Source organism: Vulpes lagopus, chromosome 4 (assembly GCF_018345385.1).
Source record: "Vulpes lagopus strain Blue_001 chromosome 4, ASM1834538v1, whole genome shotgun sequence".
In the NCBI taxonomy this organism is placed as follows: Eukaryota; Metazoa; Chordata; class Mammalia; order Carnivora; family Canidae; genus Vulpes; species Vulpes lagopus.
Window position 1 is genome coordinate 1,411,222 of NC_054827.1, and position 21,124 is coordinate 1,432,345.

A 21,124-nucleotide genomic window follows, 5' to 3' on the forward strand; every position below is an offset into this window, starting at 1 on the left:
ACGGGCTGCCTTGTCAACAGTGGGTTTACAGACCCTGAACGTGAGGGGACACTTTGCCAACAGGGAGATCTGTGCTGGACCGACATGCGGGGCAGGCCTGAGAGCCAAGGAAGGGGGCAGGCGGAGGTGGGGGGGGGGCTCCTTCTCGGAGAAAGTCCTGCCTGGTGTCCCCCCCTGCTGCTCAGCCCCCGGGGTTCACCTGGACCGAGCACGCAGAGAAAGCCCACCCAGCCAGCAGACGCCCTAACCTGAGCGGGGATGGAGGGCTCACCGTCCACCCCAAATCAGTCTTGGCCTCTGGCATCACCCGCGGTGGGCAGAGAGGGAGCCCACTGTCTGGGCATCGTCCACACTCGCTTTCTTCCAGATCCGCGCACCTCCTGTCCCCCTCAGGGGCCTGCCTGGCGACACCGGAGCCGCACACAGCACAGGAGTCCTGGAGGAGTGGGACCGGAGCGGCCTGTCCTTTCTGGGTTTCTGGCTGAGCAGGGACAATGAGGTCATGCTTTCTGAGTCACAGCTCCCCCCCCCCAAAGGAAGACACTTGGTAAACAGGAAGAACAAGTCGGAAACAGGATGAACCGCTGGAAGAATCAGCTGGGCTTTGGGGCGCGATTGGGCCGCCGGGCAGGTGCGCCCTGGGGCCGGACAGGTGAGCCTCAGCGCCTCCCCCGTGGTTGTGCACGGGTGACCCGCCCACGTGTCCCGAGCCGCGGGAGCCCCTGCGGATTAACCGCATAGGTGGGAACCGACCCGGTCGGGGCGCTGGAGGAGCGGCAGGAAGGTGGGGGCAGACCTGCCTCTGCAGGTGGGGGGTGGTGGGGCTTGAGGCGGCACGGGCGCCCCGGGGAGTGTGGGGAGCCGGGGCTGCGGGGCCGCAAACAGGGCGGCCTTGCCGGGTGCCCGGTCCTTGCCCGGTGTGCGTCCACGTGCTCAGCAGCGAGGCCCGGGTGGGCCCTTGGGGTAGGAGCAATGGGCAGGAGCGTGCGCGCAAGGGCGCGGGGCCGCGCAGGTGCAGAGTGGGTGCAGCGCAGGTGCAGAGCAGGTGCAGCGCAGGTGCAGCGCAGGTGCAGAGTGGGTCCAGTGCAGGTGCAGAGTGGGTGCAGCGCAGGTGCAGAGCAGGTGCAGAGCAGGGGTGCGGGGCCACGCAGGTGCAGTGCAGGTACAGCGCAGGTGCAGAGCAGGTGCAGAGCAGGGGCGCGGGGCCACGCAGGTGCAGCGCAGGTGCAGAGCAGGTGCAGCGCAGGTGCAGAGTGGGTGCAGAACAGGTGCAGTGCAGGTGCAGAGCAGGGGCGTGGGGCCACGCAGGTGCAGCGCAGGTGCCACACCACGAATGCCAGGGCGTGGCTCCCTTGCTTCTCCGCCCCTGTGCCCGTGGTCCTCTCGTCCCCCCACCCCCGCTGTCACGTGTCGCTGCATCCCTGGACCCCCAGACTCTGCCCACGGAACCCCTGGCTGGAGCTGCCTTCCCTGTCTGCCCTCGGCCTTCCTCTAGGACTACGAGCGGGTAAGGCGGCGGGGGGGGGGGGGGGGGACGGCGGGGGGGCTGTCCCCTGCCAGGTCTGGGGCTTGGCCCTCTTGGCTGCCAGGTGGGAACCACCACGCCTACTTCCTACAGGGGTGCGGATGTGGTGACATGTGTGAAACACCTGCTGCGTGGGGGCTTGGGGCCTGGTGACCTGGTCAGCAGGTGCCCTTGCCAGTCAGGTTCAGCTCAAGATCTGTGTGGCCTATGAAGCCACATTTCTTTTATTTTTTTATAAAGATTTTTATGTATTTATTCACGAGAGACACCAGCAGATGGAGAAGCAGGCTCCCTGCAGGGAGCCCAATGGGGGACTCGATCCCAGGACCCCAGGGTCACACCCTGAGCCGAAGGCAGGCGCTGAACCGCTGGGCCACCCGGGCTGCCCCGAAGCCGGATTTCTGCCTGGAAATTAGAAGCCCCTAGATGCAGTCCGACACTCACAGGTTGGGGTCACACCCCAGGCCAGTCACACGTCTCCCGCTGGGCTGTGCGTGGGGTGCAGGGTCGGTGGCAGCGGGCGCAGGTGGCCGTGCTTGAGATGTGAGGACGTCGCCACTCGGGGCCCCGAAGGCCAGATGAAGTGTGGCCGTTAGCGGCCGGCCTGTCACCGCCACCCCCTGAGCCTTGCCCATGACGCCTCCTCCCAAGGGGGCTGCCTGAGGCCTCGCTATGGTTTTGAGCGGACTTAAAATCTGGTGAGGAGGCATCAGAGCAGCTCCTCCTGTTATTCCGGAAGGTGCCAGACGCCAACCATGGAGTCGACCAGAGTTCGGCTGGGGTTGTCTCTCAGGGAGGACACGGGTAAGGCCACAGCCGGGCTGTGAAGGCTTAGGCATCACCTGCGCCCGTCCCTGGGCCTTCCCCGCAGGGTTAGCCCAAGGACCAGGTCAGTGCTGGGGGAAAGCGGCCGAGGGACAGCCTGGAGGACAGCCTGGAGGACAGCCTGGAGGAGGACAGCCTGGAGGAGGATGGCCTGGAGGACAGCTTAGAGGAGGACGGCCTGGAGGACAGCCTGCAGGGGGACAGGGGGGCTGGAGCCGCGGCCCCGAGGGGCCCAGGGCCTGGACCGGGCAGTGCCCTGTGGGGACCGCCTCCCGGGACAGCCCCACCAGCCCCCGCTGTAGCTCCTGCTGGAGAGGGAGCTGAGGAGGGAAGGAAGGCCCCGGGGAGCACGGTGTCCCCGCCCAGGGCCCCGGAGCCCCTCCTGTGCGGACCCAGGCAGGGCAGGAGCTCGGGCTGGCGGGGGGGCCCAGGCCTTTCTTGGGGCACTCGGAGATCTGGGGCAGAGGGCCAGGGTGTGGGGACACGGTTGCAGAGGCCCCTGAAGCTGGGGGATGAGGGCCTGAGAATGCATCCAGCCTGTGGAGGGGACGGAGCCTTGGGGGGCAGAGGGGGGTCCTGTGGGGCAGCCGCGTGCTCAGGGTGCCACCTACCACCGTACCCCTGTCCCTCGTCTGCTGCCTTGGTCAGGGGGCGACGGGCCTATGGGGCGGGTGCCGAGCAGCTGCGAGACCCTGCTGTCCCTCAGCCGCCACCATCCGAGGGACCGAAGCTCGGGCCCCACGGTCGTGGATGTTCCACTACTGTCTCAGGCCGGGTGGAGGCCTCCCCTCTTCCTGCTGCTCCGAGATGGCAGTCACCTCGTCACACGGCCTAAGAGGGGACCCTGGCTCCAGTCCCGCCCAAGGAGGGGGGCCCAGGCTAGCGTCTTCTCCACTCTGGCCTCAGCCTCATCCGGAAGTCGTGGCCCAGCTCCAGGATGTGGAGCGGCTGGGTGGCAGGGGGAGGGGGGTCAGGTCCTGGAGGGTGTGGGGCCCGGGAGCGGGTGCTGGGGGGCAGGTGGGGTTGGGTCCTGGGGGGCGGGGGACGGGTGCTGGGGGGCCAGGGGTGTGTGTGGAGAACAGGCCGTGGGGCTCCGCAGCCAGGCACAGAGCGTCGTGTCACCCGGGCCTCAGGAGACCGCAGCTGCACCTGCCCGCACCTGCCCAGACCCAGAGCCCTCCCCGCGTCGCTGCCCCGCCCCAGCCAGTGAGGATGGTGGAGATGCTGCCCCCGAGCCCTCCAAGGGTGTCTGCAGCTGGGGAGGGCGGGTCCCCAAATGTCCCCGAAGGGGACGGGGCCCCAAGAGAGGGATGTGGTCCGGGCAAGAAGCTGTGGGTTTGCGATTTGCCTGCAGGGCGGCCCGGCCGGTGCGAGGACACCTTTAAGGCCACCGCGGCAGCGAAAGAGGCTAGAGGGGTCCGTGGGACCGCACGTGAGGTCCTTCAGGGGGCGGGCAGGGCGAGAAGCCGCAGGGAGCAGCTGCTGTGTGTCCCATTACGTGAGGGCGCTGCAGGAGGCCTGCGAGGGTGCTCCCCCCTCGAGGGTGCTTCCCCCGCCAGGAGGGTGCTTCCCCTTCTCCCCACGAAGGTGCTTCCTTTCCCCCCCTACAAGGGTGCTTCCCCCCACCACGAGGGTGCTCCTGCCCCACGAGGGTGCTTCCCCCCCACGAGCGTGCTTCCTCCCTCACGAGGGTGCTCCCCCCCTTGAGGGTGCTTCCCACCACGAGGGTGCTCCCCCCAGAGGTCAGGTCTTTGTCTCACTCCGAGCACTTCGCTGCCCTGAAGCGGCCACCAGGGGGTGGCAGACAATCGTGGCAAAGACCTGGATCCAAGGACATCCGCGGGGTCTGGGCTGGGGCTCCTCTGGGGCCCCCACACTCCACCTGAAGCCCAGCCCAGCCCCGCGAGCGCCCGCGCCACTCCTCACGCGGCCTCCACAGAGGTCTTGAAGGACCCACGCCTCGGGGGTCCCCTCCCTTTTGCAGAAGTTAGTGGTCATGGCTCTGGGGGCGTCTGTGGTCCTCAGCGCCCCCCGCCCTGGTCCTTGCAGGAGGGGCAGCCGCAGGCAGTCTTGGGGCGCAGCTCCCGGTGGCCCTGCCCCGGCCGGGGCAGTGGATGTCCCAGAGGCCGACCCGGAGCCCCCAAGGGCGCCTGCAGCTCGGGTGGCGGTTTTAAAACCAACTACTCCCCGAGGGCTGTCTGGGGCCCCGTCCCGACCCGCCAAGGCCATCAGGAGAAAGTGGAAGGCGCGGGGCGCGGTGCCGACGCCGGGTGCTCCAAAGGGACCGAGCCTAAGGGCAGAGGTTGGCCCAAGCCTGCCCATGCTGGGAACACAGCGCAGCAGCACCCTGCACCTCCCCCCCCCCGGCCCCGGGTGAGCAGGGACCCTCCCCGGAGGTCACCGTGGCCAGGCCTCCACCTCAGAAACGAGAAGGCGGGCGGTCAACACCCTGCAAGAGCCTCGCGGTCCGCGGGAAACACTGCTCCGCCTGGGTTCGCACACGCACACGCACACGCACACGCACGTGTGCCTCGTATGTGAAGGCGATTTCCGAATCGTGCGTCTTCTCCCAGCCGTGGTCTGTCCTTACGATAGAGTCCCGACCATACTGGGTGGTCGCCTTCAACCCGCTGAGCAGCGGCAGGGCCGGGGCCTCCTTCGGTCCCCACGGCCTGCGAGATCCTAACCAAGCGGCCCCATTTCCGTCTGCTGCGCCCTGCGTCTGCATCTGGAAGGTGGGCCCGGCCCCGGCAGCCGTCTCACCCACGTCCTCAGGTTGTGGGCCCCTGGGCACCTGCCGGGCTGACCCACGGAGCGCAGGGGGTCCTCTAGCCTCCCAGGCACTTCTGGGGGTTATTAGCTGTTGCCTCGCGGAAACTCTCGTGCTTGTGCTGTCACCAATTTTTTTTTTAAGATTTTATTTATTTATTCAAAACAGACACAGAGAAAGAGAGAGAGAGGCCAAGACCCAGGCAGAGGGAGAAGCAGGCTCCATGCAGGGAGCCCGACGCGGGACTCGATCCTGGGACTCCAGGATCAGGCCCTGGGCCCAAGGCGGCGCTAACCCGCTGGGCCACCCGGGCTGCCCCTGCTGTCACCATTTATAATATGCCCTCCGAGGCCGCTATAAACAGTCTTGGTTTCCAACGCAGTTCATCCCAAGTAATTTCCTTTGGGAAGGGATGAAAGAGGCAGACAGAAGGAACAGGTCTTTAGCCCTTTATTGCAGGCAGACGCAACAGCGAACAATTATTTGCATTAATCATTGGGGATCGTAGAACCAGGGAACAGCGACTGACCACGGCCATTCAGATGCCGCAGCGTTCTCCGTCGTCCGCAGATTGGAAGACTCTGCGGATCCCTTTCACGCGTGGGCGAGGGGTCAAGGAGGAGCGGGGGGTGACTTACTGAGCCAGCGGAGCTGGCCCGCTACGGAATCGTCTTCATAGATAACATTGCTTCAGCAGGACCACCTGTGGGCCTAGATTTAACTTTTTTTTTTTTTTTAATTTAAAATTCAATTTAAAACGCAAGGATGCAGAAACAACAGAGACTCGTACGAGGTAGGGTCCGCTGTCAGCCCATCCGAAGTGACACAATTCAGTGTTTGTCACATTTCTTCGGATTCTGTTTCTTGGTTGTGCTTTACTGTCCTGCACACCAGTAATTCCTCGCCGATCCTTCCGAGTCATAACTTCCACATCGCTTATTAAACATTTACCGTGTACACCGTGTACTTTTAAAAGGGATTTGTTGGCGTCAGAGTGTAAAGTCAAAGCATACTTCCTTCAAAAATCTGTAATCATTTATTCTGATTAGACGGTTAATCTAATCATAAGATGTCGGGCTTCATATTTCGAGCTATTGAATCAACAATAGGCTTTCCTGTTGGGAGCCTGATATGAGCTGGGAATTGTGGTTAAGTCTCCAGGCAGGGAAGCCCAATAGAAATATATGCCAGACGTCTATGGAATCTTTAATTTTCTAGTAGGTACATTTTTTAAATTTAATTTTTAATTTTTAATTTTTTTTGGATTTTATTTATTTATTCATGACACATGCACAGAGGGAGAGACAGGCAGAGACACAGGCAGAGGGAGAAGCAGGCCCCATACCGGGAGCCCGACCCGGGCTTGATCCTGGGACCCCAGGATCGTGCTCTGGGCCAAAGGCAGGTGCTAAACCGCTGGGCCACCCAGGGATCCCCAGGTACATTTTTTTTTAAAGGTACATTTTTTTTTAAAGGCGAAATTCTAATACATTTAATTGAACACAATATATCCAATGTTATTACAATAATGTGTGAGCAATAGAAGTACTAAGGAACTACCTTTTCTTCTAATTCAACAAAAGTGTGCTATGCATTTCACTCTTCAGCACGGCCCACATTCCAAGGGCCACCGCGTGGGCAAGTGCAGGTGGGGGGCAGGGTTGTGGAGGGGAAGTGGGGGGCTGTGTCCTGGCCTAGAATCTGGGGGCCACGGGGCCCGGGGATGGGGGGCGGTGCAGGGAGGGGGTGAGGACAGAGGAAGCTGCTGGAGGCACGAGGCAGCCACCGTCAGGGGAACTTGCCTAAGGTCACAGGTGGTGGCGCATCAGGCCCAGCGGGCTGGGGCCGCGTGTGTGAGGGTGACAGGCGGGAAGGGGGAGGCTCGGGCAGCCGGCCCCGTCCGTAGAAGTGACCCCACACCCCAGGCACAGCTCCGGGACCCGCCAGCCCCCTCCCAGGTGCGGCTCGGCCCAGCAGCCCGTGTGCTGCGCTGCCCTCAAGCCAAGCCCGGCCTGGGCCTGTTGCCGCTGACACTGGGGTCAGCGGTGGGGCCTCCGGGGTCAGAGCCGCCACCAGGGGGTGCGGCCCCCCAGCCTGGAGCACCTGGGCCGGGACACGGGGTGCAGGGGCGGAGACACACGGATGCGCGGGTTGCCCTCGGGGTTTTTAATCTACTTTAGTTCGTTTCAGGCGAGGCTGCGTGGGTCAGATGGCGAAGAGCTCGGCGCACCAAGAAGCTAAAACAAGAACGTTCCTGGTTCTGGGGCAGAAGGCGCAAGTGAGGCGGTTCACGGCAAAGGCACGGGGGTGCAGGAACCGGCCCCAGGGGACCCCGACACCGGCTCATGGCCTTCGTCGGGGCCCAGGGTGCCAGGGGAGCGCTTCCCTCCAAGTGGCAGGTGCAACTCGGGTCCTCCAGGTGCGTCGCTCCACTTAACCCTCACGGCGGGACAGGCCACCAGCATCCATGGCTCGTGATGGACGAATGAGAGACGGGCCAGAGCAGGTGCCCGGGCTGGCGGGTGCCGGAGAGGGATTCGAACCCGGGGCCGCACCCTAGGGCACGCTCTCGCCTCCCCACGTCTCCTTCACCAGCGACAGACAGTAAGGGGTGGGACGACCTCGGGGGAGCCTGGCTTCCAGCAGCGGGGCCACAGAGCCGCGGGGCTGAGGCACACGGGGCGTGTGGCCCGCGACAGGGCCGTGGTGTGGCTCTGCTGCGCCCACATCGTCCGGCAGCGACCGCGTGGGCTCCTCGTGGCTGCGGGTGACAGCCACCTCCCGTCCAGGAGGGCGCTGGGCACGGGGGTCCCCCCGACGTGGGGGCTCCAGCAGGCCCACCTTTCACCTCCTCCCGCCTGGGCCTGCTGGGCGCCCCAGGGGACCCCTCGGGAGGGGCTGTGCCCCCGGCTGGAGCAGCCACGCGGGGGCCGGGATGCCCAGGCACCCAGGACGGCCGGCGGGGTGCAGCTCCCCCAGGTGCTGTCCAGGCGGACACGCTCCCGGCTCCTCCGGACGCTCAGCTGCGACCCCGAGCCCCTGTCGTCTGGTTCTCCTCCCTGAGGGTCCCGGGCCGGTGCTCCTCGTCCGGGCCGGGCTCCCACTGCCCCTGTGGACGGCAGGCGGCCCCGCCAGGCTCCGCGCGCTCACTGACCTCCCGCAGCACGGTGCTTCGGGCCAGTGAGCCCGGGGTTGGGGACCGAGCCAGGGCCTGGACAGACAAGCCCGAGCCCGTGGGACCCGAGGCACATGCAGGGCCACGGGCAGAGCCGAGCACTGGAGGCCCCGGTAACCACGCACACTCCTGCTGACGGAGCATCAAAACGCATTTTTAGGACCATCACCTGCAAGCAGTGTCCCTGGCCCTGGGGTCGCTGCCCTCATCGGGCCCAGGTCGCCAGGGCACCTGATAAAGGAGGGAGCGGAACAGGTAGAGCGTGCTCCCACTCCCGGCTGGGCTCCCCGCAACAGGCCCCCTGTCTGATGGGCTGGTTCCAACCTTACCGCACCCCTGCACCCCGCACCCGGAGAGACCTTGGGCCTTGCCGTCGCACGCCAGCCCTTGCAGGCCGGGACGGTGCGACCCCCCAGCCCTCAAGCCCACCTGGGGTCCGTTTGGAGACTGTGACTTTTTTTTTTTTTTAGACTGTGACGTTTTTGAAACAAATACCGAAAATCTGTCCTTTTGCAACCTCTGTGTTCTTTGATTTAGGTTTTATTTTTTTATTTTTAAAGATTTTATTTATTCACAAGTGAGAGAGAGAGACAGACAGACAGGCAGAGGGAGAAGCAGGCTCCATGCAGGGAGCCTGACATGGGACTCGATCCCGGGACTCCAGGATCATGCCCTGGGCTGAAGGCGGCACTAAACCGCTGCGCCACCCAGGGATCCCCTGATTTAGGTTTTAAACGAAACATCTCTGCGTGGCCACGATTACAGTCACGACCAAGGCCCTACAGGCACCCGGGAGTCTGAGATACCGCGTCGCCACACCTTGGTTAAGAGGAAGAGAACGGGCACGCGTTTCTGCTAGAAGTATCAGCGTGACTTTGGGTATTTTATTCCAACTCTCCGAGTCCCCTTTTCCTCACCTGCTGGGAACAGGAGAAGTTGAAGAACAAGGTTTACTTACTAGCACCTGCCACATTTCACGAACTACAACCTGTGCTTTTGTAACTTACTGAGTCACCAACGACCTTTTGAGGTAAATGCAATTATCGTCCGTGATTTACCGATGAGAAAACTTAAACAGAAACAGCAAGCGGGAACAGAAACTCTAAGTAACCAGTCTAAGGTGGAGTACCAGCTGGGAGGACCAGGGCTCAAACCCCGGCAGTGCGCTAGCGCCCGGGCTGAGCCACAGGACCCGGGGTCAACGTGTGTGGAGGGCGGGAGACACCACTTGGGAGGTCAGCACACGCCCGGCACACGGCAAGCACCCAACAGATCACAAGTTATCAAAACAAAACACGATTCTAAAATAACGCATCTCCAATAAAAAAAATAATAAAATAATGCATCTTGCAGCTATTTGGCGGTAAAACATGCACATGCACAAAGCATACGCACGTTTTCACATATATGTGAAGTAACTATCACCCAGATCTTTTGCCATCGTGTATCACGAAGTCACTCTTGAGATTTATATTTTCCTTTTTTTGTTGGATTAACGAAGCACCAGGAAAGCCAAGGACGTAAATCGGAATTTATTCTGAACATACCATAAGGAGACAAGACGGTTGGTCAAATATTCTCTCCTCCTGAACACAAAGGGATATATCAGTAGTATCTTCTCCTTCTTCTTTTTTTTTTTTTAAGACACAACGATTTATAAAACTGCAGAGCAGGTCTTAAATATTCACGTATAAAATCATGAACCAACATTAATCTGGAGTAACTGGCCATTGATAAACATTTACTGAGAGTGTGTTCTACAGAGGGTATTTTCTTTAGGACAGAATTAACGGAGCTTTCTATTTGGAGGGGCTGAGAAATGCCTCTCTTCTCTCGCCCTGCTTGGGAGAAGGGATCGGAGTCTCTGACCTCACCTGACCACACGGAGAACGACTCCCCAGTTAGTAAAAGTAATGGATTTATTTTCTTGTCCACAGACTGGAAACGGTATCAGATGAAATCCTGGGCATAATGTTGAGTCAGGGCTACTGTAAACGGAAGTAATTTATATACCTGGTACTTCAAAATATCTGAATGAAGCTTTAAATTCAACTATGTGGGTATTTTACCCACCCAGTTGTCAAACATCTCCATGTTTCTAAATTACTGGTTTGACTAAGGCCCGGCTCTTGTTCCAACGCTTGTGTTAGGTTAAATTAGTCTGTTTATAATAACAAAATACTAAATGGTAACGCGACATTCCAAGGTAGATGATCTCTCATCTAAAAGTAGGCATAACTCATCATAAAGAAATGGTCTAACCGCTTCCCCCCCCTAAAAAAAAAAAATCCTACTGACGGGTGACCTCCTGCAAGGTGGCATTGGACGTATCTGCCAAGACAGCCTTTTCTTCAATCCAAGACGTTAAGGACAAATACTATCATGGTTACAACCTACGATAGACATTTCTCTGTCTTCTTAAGTGTGAGTCAAATGTGTATCAGCAGTTACTTTGTGTCTGTACCTGGTGGGCAAATTTTTTATGTACTGTATTTTTATAATGGTCCATTTTTTTTTGTTTTTTGTTTTTTAAATGGTCCATCTATTTAAAAGATCACTTTATTGACACAGGTCTTCTCAGTGAATGTAATAATAAACCATGTAACTTTACAAAGGAAAAACAAAGCCTACGTCGTCATCGTCTGGATATAATGGAAACTTGGTACCACTTTAAATGAAACAAAATCACATGGAAATGGAAGACAAGAAAAAAAGTCATTAGTATGTAGGAAGCAGGCATTACCCAGATTGGCATGTTACTTAGCGGCCTGGCTGATTTTAGGCACTGGCCAAGTCTCAGTGGGACAGCCTCGATTACAGAACCGTCAAGCAGCTAATACTCGCCGCACACATCGTCTAAGATACACAGATGAGTTTATATAATGAAACCAATATATTGCTTTGCAATTATGAGTACTGTAATGTATTTTTAAAAACTTGCTCAACATTTACGAAAAAATATCATAACTTTGTAAGCTCAGAACGCAGGACCAGCCACAAAGCCTATCAAAGTAACAGAAGACCGCTGGGGAATTTCTGGGTCGCAAAATGTTAAATAGCACAGACATGAGAGACAGTGAAAGGTTTTATTTTTTCTTTTGCTTTCATCCAAACACACCCTTTTCTGGAAAACGTAAAAGCATGCACATTGATGGCATTCTTATAAAGAAAAACTAAGTAATAACTAAGCTGCAAATCAACAATGATAGTAAGACAAAGGCTTAAATGATATGTGAAAAGATGTACAGGTAGATACAGGGCTCTTCATTTTAGAAAATAATAATTCTAGTCATATCAACACATGTTAAAAAGAAGCTTCTAATTTTCCAAATATCTTGATACAAAATTTTTAAGCTAACAAATATATTTTATAGAACTTTTGTGAGAATATAAGTATGTTCATAAGAAACATGATGTTCAAAGTGATCTTATGCAGTTCACTGTGACTCCTTAAAATCAGTTATAATCAACATAATTCCAATGGTATTTCTTCTTAAAATTTAAATTTAGAGCATATCCATGATATTCAAAGTTAAGTTATGCAACTTGCATTTACTTTGATCTAATTAGAAATAGGTTCTAACTTTAGGGTTGTTTAAAAAAAAAAAAAAGTATTAACAGAGACACGGGATTGATTTGAATTTCACCTTACAAGTAAGAGAAAACGACAATTGGCATGAGAACACTTTTCAGTTTTACTGACCCCGCCACACTTAACCAGGCCGGCCGTATCCTGTGGGGATGTGTGCACACACACACTAACGTATGTACAATTCCCGCCACCCGGCTCCGCAAAGGTGCCGACATGGCCTCCTCTCTGGGTCTGGAGAACCCGTCAGGCGAAATCTCCCTTATTTATTATTTTCATTTTGTTCATCATGATTCAGCTGGTGTGTTTCATCTGGGGACACGGATACAATTTTACAACAAAAATCCATTAAGCAGAAATGTTATCTTAAGGGACTAGTAGGCAATCACGTTTAAGTTGTGACATAAAAACAGAGCAGATCCACAAAGGCCGTCCTCCCGCACAGGACAGATTTTATTATTTTGAGACTGAAAACCCAATTGTGTGATTTGGTTCCTGAAACACAGCTCTTGTGTGGAGGTGATGTGGACAGTGGTGTAGCCCCACGGGGACTCATGACAACTATACACATCCGTCCAGGCCTGACGGATGCAGTCTCCCGGGCTCGTGGAAGGTGACCTTGACGTGCGACAACCGCAAACCATCTGCCGCAGCCAGCGAGGCCGGCCCCGAGAGCGTGGAGGAAGGGCCTCTGCCGCAGCACTGACACGCCTCTCCCCGGCGTGTGTCCCATGCCAGGCACCGAACAGCACGCTGCCAGGAATCCAAAGGAAAAGAATCCAAACACGGTGGGAATCGACCGTGATGACATTAAAAAAGTGACTTCTGAATTAAAGGTTTTGCTAAACTCAAGAGTTACAGGCAAAAGGCACATGCTAGTGAATCTAGTCAGACGTCTGGAGGCTCCCATCACCTCAAATATCTGCGGACTCAGGTCCAACAACAGTTCACACTGATTATTTTGATATAAAAAATGATAGGAAACCTGCAGGTTTTCAAGTAGTTATGGCACAGATGTCGGGAAGCACTAAAAGCTTCGCTGAACTCTTCAGAAAGCCGGGCAATGGAAAGTTCTGCCACAAAGAATCAGGGTCACAATTCTAACTTAAACTTAATTCTCATATTTTATACATTATTCTTTTGTATACAATACAGGGTGTGCAAATTAAGCTGTTTCAATAAATATTAGAAATGTTAATTACTCTGCAAATATAAAGTAAAATCAGCTAACGATGCAGTCCACTAAAAGCATGCGCTACCCAGAGCTTCCTCCCCACGGACAACTCCTTGCCCTTTACCTTGTATCCCTCTTATATTTAAATACAATTTCTTTCACTCACTTTGAGAAATTAAGCAAACAGCAAAATATCACAGAGCTCCAAGATACTAAATACCGTAGCGAGAAAGGCTGGATTAGTCAAGTTGTAAAAAATTAAAAATAACAAATACAGTAAAATATACTGCAAATTAATGTTCATGAATGCAGATATTTGAATTACAAAACAATAATCATACAATCCTATTAATCTTCTGAAGATGACATTAGTTCACAGGAGATGCCAAGTGATAGCATACACTGCTTAGCTTTTCCCTTTCCAGCAGCTTCTGTTCTAAAGTCGTGAAACCACATTATGTTTGCCCAAGACCAACTGCATATTGGCTTTAATCAGAAATTCTATTTTATCCAATGTTCAATCAACAAGGCTTTATTTACACTTCTTATTAAATTCGGGAAACAATCTGACGTAAGGTGTGGCTGCCAATACTAAACCATGCAGCGCATCCCGCTGCCTGCGGACGGCTGCCTGTTCACGCCTTTATACTAACCCACAAGCAGCCAATTAAGGTTCCATAAATCCACGTTCTCACATAGAGTTTCCTTCCAGCCTCGGTCATGAGCATTCCAGCAGTCAAACCACTTAAGATCAACAACGATGGTAAAGTCTTCTTGAGACTTAATTTAGAATTAACACTTTCCCCAGGAAATTTGTTTCTTCTTTCTGGATCCAGTGAATCATAAAATTCAATAAGCAACCTGTGGCCAGAATGGAAAAAAAGAATTCAAGTTCAGGCTTAGTCATTTAATATTCCAACTAAACAAATAGCTACTGGATGCCTATCACATTCTGGAGAAGCTATAGGTCCTTGGGGGTGGGGGGGTGGGGGTGGTGAGATGAATAAGGAAATACCCAGAGACTTAATTTAGTTAGTTTCTGGAATTTAAAAATACCTTTAATATTCTATTGTATGTAATTCTTTTTAAAACATGGTTTTAAGTAATTTTATGATTTTATGATTTTTTTAAGCTTTAGATTTTTAATAATTTTAAACCACCAGACTCGCACAGGGTAATAGCCCATCTCACTTTGTTTCCACCTTCCCCATCTTTACTCTTCCTTCCTATAGCTCTCATTCCATCAGAAGTCAAAGAAAGAGCAGCAGCTCTTGTAACATACATGGGGTTTCTCCCCAAAAGCCCCTATTGGCATGGAATTATAAAAATAGGTACAAGAAGAGAAAAACAGCATAGTTACTTCATTTTCCTATCTAATTTTAAAACTGTAAAGTTATAACAGCAGAACAGACTCGGCATAAAACTCCCAAACCCAAGTACAAAAGTGGAAAGTCCTTCTATTACCTTAACAGCTTCCCTAGAGAGAACCACTGTTTTAAAAGGTCCAGACTCGTCCCAAGTATGTGTTGGCGCCTATTACACGACGTACATTGGATATTAAGCATACTGTTCAAGCTTTTTTTTCTGAGAACTGATTTCCATGTCAAAACACATGTATTTTACTTTAGAACTTTCTTCCATAACCAGAGTGGGTAGCACTGAGCGGCTGGTGGAATTAGGTCACGTACATCTGACGCGACGAAATACAGAAATGCAGCTCCTTGTCTATACACTTCATAAAGCTTCATTTTCAATGCAGCACACTTTTAATAATTTTAACTCTTTAAAGTTAACTCGCAAGGGTCAAGGAGGAAGTCATTTTACTGTAATACAACCACAAAAGGGAGAACAGAGCAGTCTGCTGAGAAGCACATTTGAATAAAACAGGAAAGATTTCTGAACATAAACCTAATTTTGGAAGTCTTACTTTTGAGTCTGTAAAAATTCCACACTTTTCAACGTGGTTTTAGTAAACGATGCATCCTATAATTAATGGATCTATTTTTTTCAAAAAGAGGATAAATAGTAGAGATGTTTAAAATATTCTTTCAAAAAACAGGATATGCATCAGAAAGGATAAAACTCCCATTGACAGCAAACAGTAAATAATAAAGCCTGAAGTTTTCATCCAAGAGAATTCAATTTCTAAATATCATGTCAAAACCTGAGATCTACTTTTTATCTTCCTAAAAAGAGAAGAAAATTCTAAAATGTTTTCCTTTGGAAAACTGTATTAAATCCAGGGGGTTCTAATATCCTCTGCAGGGGGCACCAGCTTCGTTCAGGTTTGCTCTTCAGTTAAGTGGGACATCACGACCCCTCCCTCAGTTTGACCTCTTTAAGCTGTGCCTCACCCAAGAGGTATCTAAAGACACCTGTAATTTGCTTCCAGGCAACGCTCAGCAAGGGTCAATCCTGTTGTTCACAGTGTTGTTTGCTCTGAAGTGATGTTATTAGCGTGAACGAACTCAAGGTGCATCCTAGAAACTGGTTAGGCCCCAAAGAACTCACGGCAAAAAGACCCTTTGGTCAGAACCACGTCACCTGCCCTTTCCTCTTCTGACACTTTCCACACGTACATCAGACACTCCTCCACCCACAGCCTCGCCTTCTGGGCATCGGGGGCATGCCAGCCAGGTCTCAAGCACGCACCACGTGGCGGGACCGGGGGCACTTCACAGTGGAAAGTCTGTGTGTGTGTGTGCGTGTGCGTGCGTGTGCGTGTGTGTGTGTGTGTGTGTCCCCTCTAATTTCATATCTCACCAGAGTCCTGTCTAGGAATTACTGCAAATAAAAGCAGGGAGCCCTCCTGTAGTAAGTTCTCTCACAGACTTTGTAACAGTGAAGTTTAAACACGAACAGATTGGACCTGAGTTCATTAAAAAAAAAAAAAAAAGCATTTTTAAGATAATAAGACTGCTTACATTAGTTTCAAATTGTTTATTTACAGTGAAATTTAGCTGAACTCAAGTTTTTGAAGTAGGAGAACCGCTGTTACTCACTTATCTTTGATTTCAAAACGCTCATGAAGCCATCTTCTCATATATGCTTGTTCTTCTGGAACATCCTTTTTGTCTATACGGTCAATGTGGATATGAATTTTTGGACATTCTTTGCAGAGAAATTCTAACAAGAAACAAAAAAAATTTCATTTTTTTGTTATTTTGGAACTCATGGGTTATGTAAAACAATTCAAAATGAGGTAAAAAATACTTTTAAATGATGAAAAGCATTCTTCAGCAAAAAAAAGAAAGAAAAAAGCTAAAAGAAAACAAGAACTATAAACTGATTCAAGCTGAAGTAGAACCGTGTGTTAGAATTTCCAGTCCACTGCAACTGCCCGCGTGGTAAGTTGAGGCAGTAGCCGTACGGTAACGCTGACTTCCGAGGCAGCCTGGGAGGAGAGGCTGGACCCTGCCAAGTACAAACCCAGCCTCTGAGGGGTCCCCAAACACCAGGCGCCCTGAGGCTCACTGGCCACCGGTTTCCAAGCACATCACTCTGCGTTCCCACTGGACCATGGCCCCAGCAGGGCGGAGATGGAGCCTGTCTGGCTCCCTCTGCCAGAGCGCTGGGAGCGCGGAGGCGCGTAGCCCGGCACCGACCGTCACACACCCGGACCCAGACGTGGGAACGACGGCCCCCGCTCCAGGACGAGCCACTGGTCTCCCCTCGCTGCTACTCCCCGCTCTGCTGGCCTCGGCCGTATATTCACATACCATCCTCAGCTTAGGAACCAAAAGTTCTTGGTGGCACAGCCACGAGCTCTTGGATGACAGTTCCTCCAGCGCCCTACCTTGAGCAAAGCAGGCGGTCCCTTTGCAGCCTGGGATGCCCAAGCGATGAGGCCAAGATTTACTCCCGGACAGGAAACCCTGAGCTGGGAAACTCCCTTCCTTGGAGGCGGCTCTCGGTGAAGAGGCGAGGTCGTTCACATACTTCAAGGCCTGGGAGAACCAGGAGGTGTTCCTGAGGGACGTGAGGAGACGAGGTTCCCTAGGTGAGCGTGCAAGGAGGAGGCGGAGGCCTGCTGCCTCAAGAGGACGTGTGTTCAGCCATCTAGAAGCGGTGACTCACAGGCTCTGCAGTTGGAGGAAGACCCTGAGCTCAAGAAGTCCCTGTTCTTCGGACTCCACACACAGCTCCTTTTTGCTTCGTATTCTCTACCACGGTTCTTCTCCATCACTGGTGTCATCAAGCCTTAATACCACGTGGCCTTTCCGTCATCAAAACTCTCCTACTGTCACATACTTTCCAGAGCGAGCTGGCTTTGATGATAAATGGGCAAAAGGCACTGCCAGAGGGAAGACTTCACCATTCGGTATTTTTGTCTTAGTTTTCCCCAACTTCTGTTTTCATGAATGTCATCGAATTGCCGCTGAAGAATATTTTAGCAGCGGAACCGTGCGGAAGGCAAGAGCCAGACAGGTGTGGGTGGCCCCCTGGTCAGCCCTGGGCAGACGTGTGAGCTCTCAGCGCGCATCTCCCAGTGTGTGAGCCGGAGACTCAGAGACGGGGGTGGGTGGGGGTGAGGTGCGGGGGTGGGGGGCAGCTCCCGGCTGACAGGGTTGCTGAGCCCCACCTGCTCCGGGCGGGGAGGCGGTGCATGCACACCAGATGCCCGACGTGCCCCTCTGCATCACCGGAACCACACATGCATCTACCCTGACACTGCGGGTGCGAGGAGATAGAAGTGAGCAGACTTCAAAAGTCAGAACTGGCACACGTGTAAACCACGGTGCCTGGGAAGTGACAGCAGTGTCCTTCATGGGACGTCAGCTGAGGAGGGCAGAGGCACAGACCCTGTGAGTAGGACTCCCGGCTCCAGAGGGGTGCTTTCAGGGTGTGCCCCCTAAGGTTTACGTGGTACTCTGGTGTTTACAACCGTGTCGTGGGCGTTATTCCATCCCACGTCTGGGAGTCCATGGAGCCAAGTGCTACCACGCTTGTCTCAGAGAGGACCCAGGGCGCACGGAGGCCTGGGGTGCATGGAGGCCCAGGGCGCACGGCGCTGGAGCCCATCAGCCGGCCCCTGTGTTGAGGACCCAAATGTAAACCGTGACAATCATCAGATAAAACACTACATGACTTTCAGGAGACACGAAAGAAGTGACATAAGTGTTTTCTTCAATATTTAATAAAGCTCATGTATCTATACTTGTAAGAACTATTTTAGTTGAAGGTTATTTCATACTGTGTGAGCAAAAAATTTTCCCATAATATTTAGAAATATATGGTAAAAGTGTTCTAATTAAGGTATACTGTTTTCCTCCTCAGAACTTTCCTAGTAGAGCCCCAGAGTATACTGACATGCTAGGGTAATAGGAGTCTTCCAGGTACTCCCATATGTCACAAGGACTAGTCTCTAGAGAAAATGAGCTGCGTTTGCTCTGTGCCTGGGGAGACGGGAGAGAAAAACCGGGCTCAGAGAGTGGAGCAGAGGACGTCCATGTGCTGACCTGGGACAACCTGCACACGCCGGGACCTCACCTGGCCCCCCACGCTGCTGGCTGGCTGGCTGGCTTACAACCCCTGCCCTCTCTTCCTCTAGGGCAAAAAGATGACCCAAATCCCAGAGTAGAAAGCTGGGTAAACTGTTGTAAAGTCACATCAAGGGGCATGATGTGGCATTTCTTAAACATTATAAAAGTGTATATACTGATGTGTAAGGATGTTTATGGACACCCTACTAAACAATTAAAAGCAAGATAATAAAGAAAACAATATATACAAATGACCTCATCAAAAAAAATATCCAAAGGCACAAACATACTGCAACATGGATACATTATAAAAAGGAAGATTTTGAGGAAAATAACCCATTTGTTAACTGCATCTGGACGGGTGAGCCTGTAGCATTTTATTCCTTCTTTGGGATTACCTGTAATTTCCCCCTCTAATAAGTCTAAGTTTCATATAAGAAAATAGTAACAGAAAAAAGCTACCCAGCACCCTATTAAATAGTTTAACAGAACCTTAGCTTAACAATGTATTACGCATACCATCCACTAGAGAAATGGATTTTAAATAAGCCAATGATCATCAGACTGGCCTCTCTCTCCTCTGCCCAATGGACATGGTCCAAGGAGGACAAAGACCTGATGACAAGACCAGAGGAACCACAAAGTGCATGCCCACTGGGCTCTGGTCAATATTCCCCTTACAAGGAAAGGCACCACGAAATGAGAAGCACAAGCAGCACTACTGCCGCCTCTCTAAGGCCCAAACTGGAAGACTCGTGAGCACAAGAGTTCACGGACACTGCAGCTTCTGCCCTCACCTGCAGCCCGTCCACCTTAGCAGTCTAGAGCAGCGCTGAGGCCCTGCACACTCAACAGTCATCCCAGGTGACTCCGATGGAACTATAATACTTCTACCCTGCTCTGAGAAAGGCTGGCCTGGGGCATATAAACGCACAATCTAGCAACCACGGGATTTAGCAACTATGGAAATAATGTTTTTAATTGGGGTGTCAAATACGAATCTTAAATGACAGTCCACTATGTATGGAGATAATATTCAATACTAATTACACTCACCCATCAAGTACTTACGATGTTCTAAGGTATGGAATTTTATACCTAATGCAACTTACATCATAAATTTAAAGTGCATCTTAATCTACACTAGATTAATGTAGGGCAGACTATCAATCGATTTACAAGGTAACGAGAGCAAGGACTTTCAAGCTACGGGTCTCAAACTCACAATTAAAAACAACATGGAACACAGAAAACCAGATGTCACCTCTCATGTGCACAGGTACATTGGTGGAGTAATTTCTCAGCAGTGGAAATACACGAGCACTTGCAAAGCGGGCACACGCGGCCAGGGCAGCTTCTACAGAGGCTGCACTGTCCTACGTCTCTAACAGCAAAGTACAGACATGACTCTTCTACTTGAAGTTCACCCACAGGGTCTGTCTTCAAACCTGATACTGGGATTTTTGCCAACGTGATAATAAAACATGTTATCTTGCTATAAATTTTAATTGCATTTTTCTTATTATGAATGAGATTGAGAACTTTTTTTATGTGAACTATTACACAGTTATTGATCATCTTCTTATCAATCTGTAGAAGCACTTTATACATCAAGGGAGTCTGGCTTTTTTTCCTGTGATCTAAGTTGCAAGTATTTTCCCACTTTGTCTTCAGTCTTCTGATTTTACTATGGTGTATTTTTCCTCGTGGAAATATTCACCCTTAATTGACTGAAATGGCAGATTTATTTTCCACATGGCTTCTGGGTGTGATAATTAGAAAAGCTAACCTCCTCAAAAAGAGACAATTTGTAAGGAAAACACAAAACCACTGTCAGCTAATGTGTATGCAGTAGAGGAAGCAGAGCAGTGGGAGGGGGTGCTGGTTTGGAATCTAGACAATGCAACTCTAAACTGGTTTTCTTCCTCAAGGCTTCTCACCCCGTTGGGGGGGGGGGGGTAAAGAACCACCATATGCTGCGGGCTAACCTTGTGGCATAAGCACGTAATGCCATGGGAGAGCTAAAGCAAGAGAAAGCAACTGAGCTAGGGGAGAGGAATGTTGGGGGGAGGGCAACAAAGGGAAGGGGTTTCACTTGGAAAGGAGGCCTGGCCTGCACACAGCCTTCATTCCAGAAGGCGAGGGAGTGAAAGAGCGGACAGCTAGGATACAGAGTCCTCGGAGGGCAGGCTAAAGAGGTGGGACTTGGCCCATGAGCACTGCCCAAGCCAGGAGCTCTTACGACCGGGACGGTGGCATAATGAAAGCATTTTGCAAAGGTTATTATGGGAATTATATGTTTCTCATGAACAATAAAAACATGTTCAATAAATCTCATTTTTTAAACAATGATAAACTAGTGATAATATTGTTGAACAAGTAAAAGCATGTCAGTTTTCAAATGTAAAAATAGGTCACTGACTCCTTGGAAGGTTGAATAAAAGAAAAATATTAACACGTTGCCTTTTTTATAAGAAGGGAGGGACTACAGGGTAAGAATGTAGACTTAATTTTGAACATATGATACACAAAAAAATTAAGAAAAGTAGTTACCTCTGGGCTGGGGAAGGTGGACTCGGGTGG

At 52.1% G+C, this 21,124-nt stretch overlaps 2 protein-coding genes across 3 annotated transcripts in view; one reads left to right on the plus strand and one right to left on the minus strand.

The window, feature by feature from the left end:
• Positions 1 to 2,280: 2,280 nt before the first annotated feature.
• Positions 2,281 to 3,185, plus strand: LOC121489470 (translation initiation factor IF-2-like). Its single transcript, XM_041752535.1, has 2 exons — positions 2,281 to 2,295; positions 2,403 to 3,185. The coding sequence occupies exons 1-2, from the start codon at positions 2,281 to 2,283 to the stop codon at positions 3,183 to 3,185; spliced, it is 798 nt and encodes a 265-aa protein (XP_041608469.1).
• An 8,182-nt stretch (positions 3,186 to 11,367) lies between these two features.
• Positions 11,368 to 21,124, minus strand: part of AGPAT5 (1-acylglycerol-3-phosphate O-acyltransferase 5) — a 58,282-nt gene continuing 48,525 nt past the window's right edge. Inside the window, exons 7-8 of one of the 2 annotated variants that reach the window (XM_041752050.1) lie at positions 16,061 to 16,184; positions 11,368 to 13,919 (exon numbers count right to left, since the gene is read on the minus strand). In XM_041752050.1, coding sequence (XP_041607984.1) covers positions 13,694 to 13,919; positions 16,061 to 16,184 — 350 coding nt within the window. In that variant the 3' untranslated portion in view covers positions 11,368 to 13,693. The remainder of the gene's footprint in view (positions 13,920 to 16,060; positions 16,185 to 21,124) is intronic. The other variant, XM_041752051.1, reaches the window with a different exon arrangement.